Consider the following 12,931-nt stretch of genomic DNA (forward strand, 5'->3'; position numbering starts at 1 on the left):
ATTGCTAATTGAATTGAACCAATTAACCTGGTAATTGATAAATAATCAAAACTCACATGTGTTCCAATCTTTAGAAATTGATGTCTTCAGGGTGACCTATGAGACCTGCTGGACTGTGGCTCTTTAGGACCAAGGTTGGCTCACACGTATTATGTACCACGTAAAACAAGAATAACAATTAAAGTTAATGCTCAGCATTATCATATAGAGGCCCAAAATGTATTGCTTGATCTTCTGGAAATAAATCATGGGAAAAGTAATACAGGAATATAACATGGTCATTCATGAATAAGTAATCTAATAAGAAAAGCAATCTTCCATTAATGCTAGCATTAGTACTAATTCTTAACATAATTCTTACTTAATTCTTCAACACTGAAGAGTTTTTTTTATATTCCCTCCTTAGTAACTTCATGAAAGCAAATCAAGAACAGATGACAGTTTAAAAATAAATTTGCTTCTTCTTCTGAAACAAGTGATTTAAAAACCTTATCCAAGAACAAATTAAAGCTTTCCTAAAGCTCAAAACGTTGGTCAATCTTAAATTCTGAAATCTCTGCTTCAATAGAAAATTGGTAATAAGATGATCTGACTATCGGGTAAAATGAAAGCTTAAATCATACTCATGGATTCTATGACTTTTATTTGGTATTTGGTGAGTGATCAGGACCAGAAATAGAAAGATATTTTACCCCTTCATGCCCCTGGAGCAGCAGGGGTTGTGGTGAAGGAGCACTTGGGACAAATGGCCTGGTCATTATTGTACAAGAATAATGACCTTCCTAAGAAGGAACAGAGAATCCATTACTGCATCATGTACTTCAAACATAGTGGCAAGTCAACAGTTTATGTCCAGAATACAGCTAGAGTGTTATATTGCAACTCCTCACCTATCAGTGTTGATTAGTCTTCCCTGCTGAACTCATAGATCTACATTATATCTGGAGTAGTTAATCTCTCTACTTAGTGAATTGAGTGACCCCAATAATCACCTGCACCCCAAGTTTCATTACTAAGATTGCAGTCATTGATTGGAGGTAGCAAAGAATACCACATACAGTATATGATTGATGTTTGAACCAAGAAACTTGTTAATTGATCACAGCACATTGGGCATATAAAGAGTAATTCACATTTATCAGTGTTATTCTGTGACTCCTCAATAATTCTTAAACAGTGAAAATACAATATCTTCAGTAAATACAGGCAAAACGGGGTTGTACTAAGATCCATAATATAAGATCACAGTATTAAATGTCTCAACCATGAGAGTACTATGTATGTCTGTTTAAAAAGTCACAATTTGCCTAGTGAGAGAGGTGCTCATGAGTCTAAACACATTCCTTTTCCACCATGCTGTACATTGCAAATAGCCAAATAAAAACAATGCATCTCACAGATTTTGTTATCAGTTTATTATGTTTACTAAAAATTCCTGACTTTGATGGGGTGCCACAGGGTAATTTGAGTGTGTGCAGGTGCAGTACAACTGCAGACATTGTCTTTCATTTTTCAAACCAGACTGTACATTTAATTGTTTAATTGATCCAGCTTTATTCCTATTTGGAATCTTTTCTGTGTCTTAAACACTGAGCTATTGCTAAGGTTGTTCCCATTAACAACACATTTCTACAATCCAACAGAACACTCTTTGGACTTTTGAGTCATTTCTTTCTTTCACTTTTTATGCAACCTATTGTCTTTTATTTATTTTTGTCTAAGTATTTCAAACCCATCAGTAAATCAGACAAACAAATCCTACAGTACAGTTAGGATTGTTGTGACAAATATAATCCTTTTCACAAAGCTTATATATATTTGTTGGATAACTGTCAATTGAATTCGATAGGATTTCTGATTTTTTTTAAAATGGGAATTGGAAACAGGAAAACACTGGTACAAATCAGAAGACATAAAAAAGAAATATTACGATAGCCAAATTGTCTTGCATGTTAGAAAAACAAGTATAGCAATAAAATATAAGTCCTTAGATTCCAAGACTGAATGTCAGCTGATCTTCAGGGTTTTTCGTGAATTGCTACTAGGAATAATTTAATTTGACAATCTGTGTTGGCACAAACTCTCTGATCAAAGTGGAAGAGCCATGAATATAAGTTTTGTTCCTGTCCTTGCTTCTGTATGGATCAGGTGTGGAGCAGGAGGGGCATTCATGAACACGGAGGTGTGGAAAATCAAGAGGCTGATAAAAGAAAGTACTTTTCTTCAGTCATCTTCTACGTGACACTATAAAGAACCTTGCATTTCTCTTGTGTTGAGGCTTTTCAGTAACACAAAAGGGAGACACAAAACAGTACTTTAAGATACTGAAGATGAAAAAATATTGGCATTGGTACAGTGTGTTTTTCTTAATATTGAAGGTGTGGTGTCAAAATATCAATGCAACGCAGACAAAATCAAACACTTCAAAAATAAAAGACATTTGTCTTGGCGTGTAATGTCAATGTGAATAGCACAGCATTATAAAAAAAACAGCAAAAATCTGGAGGACAGTCCTCACACCTTGTCAATTTCTTTGTTTAAGAATGAGAAATGTTATTATACATAACTGAAATCAGCTCACATTATTCCCATAGAAGTCACTGGATTTGACTTTGAAACTGCAGTTCCCTATGACAACTTCCAGCACATTGGAGGGGTACAGAATTAGCCCGTGAACTGCAGTCGAGTCTGACAAGATATGGATTCATCACTGTCTGCAGAACAGGTGATTAAATGTTATTTTGTTCTGTTTCCTGTGTGAATGTATATGTGAATAGACTCAAATAAATTGTAAAATAGTTCAAGCTTGTGCTGTTGAAGTTCTTGCCAATAATATTTCTCTGAATTTGCCGTTGACAGCAGGTAATGTCAATAGCATTAAAAGTGAAAAATCTTTCTTTAAGAGAGGTGTGTCCTTCAGATGCTGTTGTAATAATATTGATCACACCCACTGAGCCACTGATGTCAGGTTCTCTAACTGGTTAGACAAATAATGTTGCCTAAGTAACTGCCTGTTCTGTGCTCCATCTTAATCAATTTTCAGCATGTCTGTCATAACATAGCATACACCTGGGAGACTTGGATACTTTGACTTCATTATTCTTCATCATATTATTCAAACATGTATAACACTTAATACCTTAATCAGTATACACTGGTCGAGATTACCAGACACCCTGTATTGAGACACAGGCATGATAGAATTTGTTCCATTTTCTTCACTGTAAAGGATTTACAAAAAGCGTCACATTGTGCCTCCCCTCTGCAACTGTCACACATTTGGACTTCAATTATCATTCATTCGCTTTTTAACTACCGGCTAGATTTAACTTAATAAGGGCCATTACATTCAAATTAACTATTGAACAGATCGGAGAATGAACTGAATAAAGAACAGGTAAACATCTACTTGAGTTATCTGCACAGACTCAGCTATGTGGAAGGAGGTACCTGTATTAAGCCCATGAAGCTCTCAATCAAATACCGGTTAACCATAATCGGTACGGAAAATGTACATTACTCCTGAATTGCAAATGAAAGAGGAAGCATTGCCCTGATTTCTGTACTCAGTATCGTCTTGAGGAAACGCTGACGTGACTTTGAAACACACTGACAGTATCTGCAGCCCAGCCCTGGAGGGCGAAGAGGGGAGAGAGAGGACTGCGTGGCCGGCCAACCAACCCTGCCCAGAGTTCCCCCTGCCTGGGGCCCAGGTGTGGGTTCCGGGCGTGGCAGGATGCGTGGGTCCATGGATCCACAGCAGTACCCCAAATTAGAGTCCGCATCTGAGCCACAGGCCCTCTACCACACTGCTGTCTCACCCATCTCCTGGCTGGGGTGGGACAGAGGGGCACTGTAGCTGGAGTTACTGGCCAGGGAGAAGGGAGGGCTCGGCCCCCCACTGAAGACCTCCCCCGGAATGGGGTGCAGGGGTCCCGTGAGGCCCGGCTCGGGGCTAGGCGTGTCGGCGTGTGAGATCATGTCCGTGTACCTTTGGTTGTCCGAGGGGTGGTGGCCTGAGATGGGCCCTTCTAGGGGCCCCTGTCCCGAGCCAGGAAGGTAGTTGGACTCAGCGGGGGACTGGGCCTGGGAGGACGGGGGGCCGTGAGGGAAGAAATCATAGTTGGCTCCAGGGCCATAGTAGTCCCCTTGGTAATCTAGAAGGAAGAGCAGAGAAGCAGAAAGCGGTTACGCACGGTAACGGGAAGCAGTCCCATGCTCCTGCTGTGGAAAGGACACATTTTGAAGCGTTAGTTTGTTTTTTCCCAGGATGGCTTAGAGGCGCAGTGGTCAGCACTGTGGCCCTGGGCTCAGCTCCTGCGTGCTGTGTTCTCCCCGAGTTCGGGTGGGTTTCCTCCAGGTTACCTCCAACCGTCCCAGGACATGCTGGTGGGTTAGTTGGCTTCTGGGAAAACTGGCCCTGATGTGAGTGTGTCTACCCTCCTTCGAATGACTAGTGTCCCGCCCAGGCTGCGCCCTGCTTGCCCATTGCTTGCTGGGACAGCCTCCAGCTCCCCCTGTGACCCTGTAAACAAACACACTGCCCTGTCTAAAGAGGACGGGGCGAAGTGGAAGTCTAATGAGCTGGGTATAAATGAATCGGCAACATGAAGGGTTCTCTTTTTTGTCAGAAGACAAAAGACAGAGAGAAAGAAAAAGAAAAAAACCCATTGTGAAATATCAAAAGATGAAGTCTGGTCTGAGATGTAAGCAAATTTTAACCGGTGCCATTTCGCAGAAGTGGATACGTGTTCTGAAAACAATTCTGTTCTAACACGTATATATTTACCAGGAGAATAACGCTGAGAAGCACAGGTGGAGCTGAGAATGAGGGCTTCCCTTTGACAGTCAGGACCCCTGGGTGAGCAGAGGGTTGGGAATTGTGAGCAGGCTAATGAAAGTATCTGACATCCACAGCACAGCCTAGTGAGACAGAGAATGAGGGCATGCTGAGAAGGAGGCATGTTACACTGAGAGCAGGAAAGGGAGATGCCCACGCCTTTGTCATTACATCTTCCCTGCCTAGTCCCACTCTGGCACGTCCCTGTAATATTCCAGTGCCCTTAGCAAGCAAGAAGAAATGACTGCCATTTAGATCTGCGCTGTGAAAATTGACAGTTCAGAAGATTGCAGGTTAAGATGCCATCACATTGTGTGTGTCTGACAGTTCTGCATCGTCATGTGTTACTTTCACAGACCTGCAACCCTTCTTTTTCCTACCCTTTCCATGTCGTTTAGATAGTGTGAGGAAATGGCACCTGACATGAATCACAAAACTATTCAGAAGAAAAAAAAGAGGTGGATTTTTAATGTCAATTTTAAACCATCAATTTTTTGTTTCCTCATAATGCTGATTAATGATTAGTCATTTTGATGTGGTGTTGTATTGCTCTAAGGCTTAGTTACTGTACTGTATATGCTGATATTGTTATCAACAGCAAAGGTAGGAGAAAGGAACCTTCTTTTGGGCATATGTTAGGAATGAATAATGCATGGTAGGCCATCAATTCAGTTTCTTCTTTAAACCACAAACACCTTTTTCCTGCACCTGCAGATTTCAAGGAAGGCATGAGAAGTGCTCTGTACATTCAATCTAGAGCCTTCCTACCCTCTTCCATAGTGCCTCTCACACTGCCCAAAACCAAATGCCTTTGTCAAGCATTAACATGGTCAAGCTTTAAAAATACAGTGGTCTTTACTCCAGACTCCATTTATTCCATGGGAAAATGCCGTAGGTGACCATTTAGCCTTGATTCTGTGGTCCATAAAGATTCTAAACTAAAATGTAGAACTGATTTCACAATTATGCTATTAAAGATAATCACCTTTATTTGTGTTCGGCTTGCCCGTTTAGTGATAGAAACTGGAGAAGCCATGCCAAAGCTCTGTGTAAAGAAATCTAGGATATGTTTAGAGCCATAAAAATGAAAATTAATTTATGCACGTTGTGGACACTTCCTGATTTGTAACAGTCATTTACAACCCAAAGTTTGGGTCTATACCCTAATTGCAGTAACCTATCTCCCCGACAACAAATCTAAATCATCTGACTCACTAGCCCTAGAGATCTCATTGACTCGACCTAAATACACTATAACCTATTCCTAGTTATACGCTTGTACTGGTTACCCTATAACCTAGTTCTGAAGACCTCATACCTTAGTCCTACTAGTAGCATGGCTATCCTCAGTTCTAGTCCCTTGGTTCTTGTACATAATTTGCCTCCCACACCACCTGCTAAAGCTCTGGACAAGATCAATGAACAGTGCTCCCCTTAAGAAACAGTCAAAGATTTTACATTTTTATTGAGAAGAAGAATCAAATATGTTAGGTGATGATTCAAAGAAATTGTTTATAGGCATTTTAAAAGGGCAACACTCATCTGAAAACTCAACGAGCTGGGGGAAGCAAGGTCTTAAGGTTACAGTTGATGTTGCCACAGTATATTATAAATGCCTATCCCTTAACCCAGCGTCAACACCTGTTACATCATGTGATGGATTCAGCATGATACCATGTGCACGCAGACCTAATTCTCTAGTACTTTTATAGTGAAAGTTAATTTATTGGTGCCTTTTATAGGGGCCACCTCTGCAAGACTTCTAAAAGATGCCATGTATGATAATAATCCTTATATTTATATGGTGCTTTTCTAGACACTCCACTAAAAGCACTTTACAGGTCATGGGGATCCCCTCCACCACCACCAGTGTGCAGCCCCACCTGGATGATGCGACAGCAGCCAGTGCGCCAGTACGCTCCCCACACACCAGCTCTCAGTGGGGAGGAGAGCAGAGTGATGAAGCCCTGTATGTACGGATATAATATGTATGGCTATACAAAGGATATACAAAGCAGATGGGTTATTTTACAAAAAGCAAATGAACAAAATATCAGACAGATGGATAAGTGCCTTATCACCAAACTCTACTCTACCATAGAAATCATCTGCAGTTACATGTGTCAATCACCAGGTTGCGCTGTTGCCTTCAGAGAAAAAAGCAGTACTTTAGGACATCTCAGTTACAGAGGGCAGTTGTTGCCAACCTTGCTCAGCTGAAGGAAGGTTTGAAGAATTGTGAGGATAAGACCTATAATAATACACTCCATGAACTGTGTGCATCCTTAATAGTCATGGGGGAGGAAACAGGGAGTTCTGTGGAATTTGTGCTGCCAGTACTCTTCTGCTGCCCTCTATCAGAGCTGGAGCAGTCAGTTCAACAGCGACTGTTACTAATATCTCCAATTTGGCCTATACTGGGGATGAATCACACCTGGACATAAAGGATGACGAATATGTATTTTTCTCACTGGAGATTAAACAGTAACAGAAGGCATCTGAGAAAGTACGCTCAGCATAAGAGGGTTAGTGAGGGCTCCAGTGCCTGCTTACCTATCTATATATCTGTTTGTCTTTACTGATATATACCTACCCAACCTTAGACAAGAAAGCATACAGTATATGCTCTGTAACAGCTCCTTACTTATCCACCCATTTATCTCCATCTATCTCATCTATTCAATCTATTCTACCTAATTATCCATTTATGCCTCAAATATCTCCATTTTCAGCAATTCGTCTCTCCATCTCCTCACCTATCTATCTTCACACATGAAAAATGTTCACACATCACTCTTTCGCCAAGCCTGCCTGCCTATCTATCTGCCTTCGCATTAATATTTAACAGACCCCAAGACCGTTTAGGGAGCTGCAGGACTGCTCTGATTCAGTCTCAGCAGCAAGCATCATTAGTAAATGAATACATTTCATGGAAGAGAAAGACTTAAACGTAACTACCTCTCACCCTCTTCCAATCTTCTCCAGTGATTCCACAAAAAAAGAGCTTCATTGGAAATCGGGACGAGAATGTCGCAAAATTTTCCCCGCTGTAGGTGCCCATTCCGTTTGCTATGTAATGACCATTTCCCGTTTAATTAATGCGCTAATGTCACCAGTGTTTTTGTTTTGTTAAACGGCCTTGAAGGAAGTTCAAAATCTGTATTAGATTCTGCAATGGTAAAAAAAAGTCGAGTTCAACTACAAGAAGAATTGTGAGCTGCGAGAGAGGGTGTGTAGAATCTGGAATTACTATTTTACTTCAAATGCGAAGTACTGGCATGCGGATTATGTCACCTTCATCATTGCCCATGCTGACACTAAATTCAGGTTACAGATTTCAGCAAAGATAGTTTCACAAAACGAATATATGTAACTACTCAGCACAAAGGCAACCGCTGACAGTTGTTCGATGAATCCCGTTTATAGGCTAAAACCTTCTCTGAATTTTCTACCGTAAATTCCTTGTTGTTTCAAAAAAAAAGAAAAACAATACATTTCAGGTATTCGTTTTGCTTTTCATTCACTCAAGGCGTAGAATGAAAACAATAAGCCGTGCCTTCCATTTACATTGACGGAGCATTAACGAAACAGGAATATTTACATATTTTAAAAACAACGACAGGAGCGTATTACAATAATTATTCTCAATGTGATTAAAAGCGCCATGGGAGAGTAGTTTGTTATTAAAATGAGTAGTATTGTTATTATTATTGCTGTCATCATCATTTTTTTAGAATCAGAGCTCGTCTTTAAAATGCTTTAAATGGAATGTTAAATACCCTTTTTATACAGCTGCAGCATGTTTATAGAGAACCGTAAAACACAACAACAACAACAACAATAATAATAATAATACACAATGAACTTAATGACCGGCACACAAGCATTCTAATTTTTGAACTCGCAAAATCCTCAAGACACATGAATATGTTTAAGAATCATTGACAAGAACACGTCAAATTACGAATTGAACCCTACTGTGTTGTGTCATAAAAATCGCACATGTGTTTCGATTTTCATCATACACTAAGTTGTAAGCAATAATTGTTAAGTTATAAGTAAAACTCTTGGAAAAAATGTGTAAATTTACAATTTTACAAGAAAAGATCCATTTTACAAACGAGGTTATGGTCCAATTAGCGCTGTCGACTGACTGCAGACAATTAATAAACGCCATGCAACGCTATAACCAATAGCAAAAATTTAAAAACATGATTTTTCGCATGACAGGAATACTGGGATTAAAAGACACAGTAGACAGGTAAAATACCACCTTTTTGATCTATTGCTACTTTATCCCTTGATCTCTCAAAAAAGTATAAATTAATTAGCTAACAATTATACACTTAAACATTGTAATTTACTGTAATTTAAAAACATGACTGCGAAAAATTGGCATGAATAAAATAGAATATCAACGTTTTCTCTCGTTCACCGAGACTTGTAGGAACAGGCAGTTGCATTGTTGAATGGGCAGTTGCGTGTGTATTATGTGTGTGTTAGGATGAGTGTATGTGCATGTGTGTTGTGTGTGTGTTGGGGTGAGTGTGTGTGCGTGTGTGTTGTGTGTGTGTTGGGGGTGAATGTGTGTGCGTGTGTGTTGTGTGTGTGTTGGGGGTGAGTGTGTGTGCGTGTGTGTTGTGTGTGTGTTGGGGGTGAATGTGTGTGCGTGTGTGTTGTGTGTGTGTTGGGGGTGAGTGTGTGTGCGTGTGTGTTGTGTGTGTGTTGGGGGTGAATGTGTGTGCGTGTGTGTTGTGTGTGTGTTGGGGGTGAGTGTGTGTGCGTGTGTGTTGTGTGTGTGTTGGGGGTGAATGTGTGTGCGTGTGTGTTGTGTGTGTGTTGGGGGTGAGTGTGTGTGCGTGTGTGTTGTGTGTGTGTTGGGGGTGAGTGTGTGTGCGTGTGTGTTGTGTGTGTGTTGGGGGTGAATGTGTGTGCGTGTGTGTTGTGTGTGTGTTGGGGGTGAGTGTGTGTGCGTGTGTGTTGTGTGTGTGTTGGGGGTGAGTGTGTGTGCGTGTGTGTTGTGTGTGTGTTGGGGGTGAGTGTGTGTGCGTGTGTGTTGTGTGTGTTGGGGGTGAGTGTGTATGCGTGTGTGTTGTGTGTGTGTTGGGGGTGAGTGTGTGTGCGTGTGTGTTGTGTGTGTGTTGGGGGTGAGTGTGTGTGCGTGTGTGTTGTGTGTGTGTTGGGGGTGAGTGTGTATCCGTGTGTGTTGTGTGTGTGAGGCTCCAACAAAGCAGAAGCAGAGCAGCTCCCACTTCTCTGAAAGTGACCTTCCATATGCTAGCCAAGCTCGGGTGTAATTGGAACAAATGCTTGTGAATGCTCTACAAAAGGCTGCAGCTGGATCTTTGTTCCCGAAATCCAGAAGAAAGGCCAAGTAGATGTGGGGAGCAAGGCAGAGTGCGAGGGCAGAGAAAGAGGAAAACGGGAGATGCTGAATGTCTTTGTGTGTTCGTAACCGCGGATTAGATGTCTATATTCCGTCTGAAATGCTTTTAACTGCTAATAAGCTGTTGAGGTATTTTGTCGGTTTCCTGTCTTGGTATTGCTCTATCTTTAAAAAATACCTTTTCTTTTTAAGTTTTTCCTTAAACTAACTCACAAAGTGGCGTAAATTGGATTGTTATCTATAGAAGATGAATTTGAAAAGCCAGATGTTATATTTCTTGTATTCATTTTGTCCACCGCAGGATAACTTATGATCCTGATAACTGTTTTGATTCAGAAAAACGATGGAAATCCGGGGCACTTTAGCTTCGGACTCTCAAAGGGGTACCCGCTCTTCGGGTCATCTTCCGGCATTTCGGAATTAGGCTAGTACTTCTTCACCACTCGACCATGAAAGCGAAGGAATATAATTATAATTATAATTATACATCACGGGTTTACTTATCACTAGCGGCCGAAGCGTGTTAAGTATAAACGTGTGCGTTTTATTTTTGGGTTGGGGTTACTTAACGTCCTTTAACACTCGGAAAACGGGGTGTTGTTTTGATGACATTATGTCCTTTTTTCATAACGTGATTTCTTTTCTTTTTTTCCCCCAGCAGGGCTGCGGGCTTTGATGCAGGAGCCGAGTCGGAACCTCTGACGGAGGAGATTAGAGACACACCGACAAGCCGGGGGTGAATTCGGCCTCTGGGCTCAAGCAGATGCCGCTGAGAGGCTGGCGACGCCATGGCAACGGCCTGGGGCCCTAGCCGCAGGGGTGTCCTCCTCAGGGCCCAGCCTGGGGCGGAGGCGGACAGGACAAGCCCGCGTCTTAGGCCACATTTCAGTTGGAAAGCGAAGCCTGTCTCGGCACGCCGCTAGCCCCCTCTATGTAAAAGTATCCATCCTTATTATGAAAAGAGCTGCTCGCTCAAAATTAAAAGGTCCCCCCCCCCGGCAAATTAGGAGCGATGATCGCTAATCCTAAACCAATGTGTCATAATAAAGTGAAAGGTTATCAATTAAATTTGGCCCGTAACGCCCAAATCTCGTTACCTATTACAACAGCATACATTTTCAATCGCCTTCTCCAGCAAATGTGATTAGTTTTTTTTTCTTTTTAAGGTGGCGCAGTTTTCGGTTATAGTATTCCGCTCAGAGGTAATATACAGTATAAAGAGCAGGAATCTTTGCCACCCACGTTCATTTTCTTTCGGTTAAACTAGAGCTTTGCATACCTTAAGAATAAAACCAAATTAATATGGTGGATCTCTCCATAAAGGGGAGAGAAAAAAAGTACAAAAATAAATCCCTTGGATAGAAAACACCGATTAAGCGTGAATAATGGATGATACAATCTTTATATATTTAATGAAGTAACTGAATTGTGTGATGTTGTGATGGTTATTTACACATCCGTGTAGGCCTAGTGTCCTGTGTACATGATAAACTGTCATGTAATTTTAAAGCATTTTATATAAAGGCGGACTATTTGGATGATTTTCGACGTTTTTGTTTTTCTTCTATGAAACTTAAAACGGATCAGGTTACGCACTGAAAACGGCATTTGAAATAGAAAAATATTAATTCCTCAATATCATTTTATCTTTTGTTTTGAACCTTAAACTTTCGGAATACTTTCGGTAACTGGATTTTTATTTCAAGATGGGGCGAACCGCCAAGAAACCCCCCATATTCTAGCTTTGGTAAAATGAAATTCTCATGTTTTCCACAGCTTAATAAAGTTGTTTCATTATCAGTATCTTTGTGTAACAATGTAGGTCTCGAAAGAATAGTTTAACAGAGATGCAAAACCAGAAAGGCCTTAATAACACCTAAATTGAATTTAGTTGTGCGTTTCCTTTATTTTTAGTTATGAAGTGATACACACCCAACAATAAAGATACTCAGCCATTCATAAACTTCCCTCGTCTATGCAGTTTTAAGCTCGCTCTAAAACAAGGCCAGTGACCGTCTCGGTCGGTGTTGGTACAAAGTTCTTTTGTTTGCATAGTTATGCAGGAGAAATCAATGGACGAAAAGCACCTGAAAAATCAAAAATCCTATTCCAACAGCAACAGCAACAGCAACAACAACAACAACAACAACAATAATAATAATAATTATTATTAATAATAATAATTATTATTATTATTTGGCTACTGGTTACCGCAGACCGCCACGGGGAGTAGGTCGGTGTGCGGTGTGAATGAAGGAATCTCTCTCAACAAAGACGCTAACTACAATCAAAAAGACGACGTTGAGATGTTTAATTCATGTACACTACTTTTTATGAACCGCACCGTGTTTTCTTCTGCCACAAACTGTTTGCTGGTGGTCTTTTTTTTAGACGTTTAATTTGGTTAGAGTATAGAATGGAAAATAAAGATCGAATGAGAGCTGAAAGAGAATGAGGGATGTTCTCACTAGGAAACAATGTGTGTGTGGATCGGTGAGGTGTTATGGTCGGAAAGACGTCTGTCCTGCAAATGACGTTTCCGTCCACCGGTCGTCCCGCCGGTCTAACGCCTGTGTAACGTCAATCACACCTCTAGACACTTCCGGTTAGAGGTGGGGAGATCTGTTACAGCCTCAAACGAAACATGTTCTCTTTCTGACTCTCCCCATAACCCCATGCACAACATATGTATTTCTCTGTTCAAA

At 40.9% G+C, this 12,931-nt stretch overlaps 1 protein-coding gene across 2 annotated transcripts in view; it reads right to left on the reverse strand.

Moving 5' to 3' along the window:
- Window positions 1–3,801: 3,801 nt before the first annotated feature.
- The window catches only part of lhx5 (LIM homeobox 5), a 31,366-nt gene continuing 22,236 nt past the window's right edge, over window positions 3,802–12,931 (reverse strand). For both annotated transcript variants that reach the window (XM_088935901.1, XM_088935900.1), the window contains one exon: window positions 3,802–4,157. In XM_088935901.1, coding sequence (XP_088792027.1) covers window positions 3,802–4,157 — 356 coding nt within the window. The remainder of the gene's footprint in view (window positions 4,158–12,931) is intronic.

This window comes from Atractosteus spatula, chromosome 17 (genome assembly GCF_055471065.1).
Source record: "Atractosteus spatula isolate fAtrSpa1 chromosome 17, fAtrSpa1.hap1, whole genome shotgun sequence".
Classification (NCBI taxonomy): domain Eukaryota; kingdom Metazoa; phylum Chordata; class Actinopteri; order Semionotiformes; family Lepisosteidae; genus Atractosteus; species Atractosteus spatula.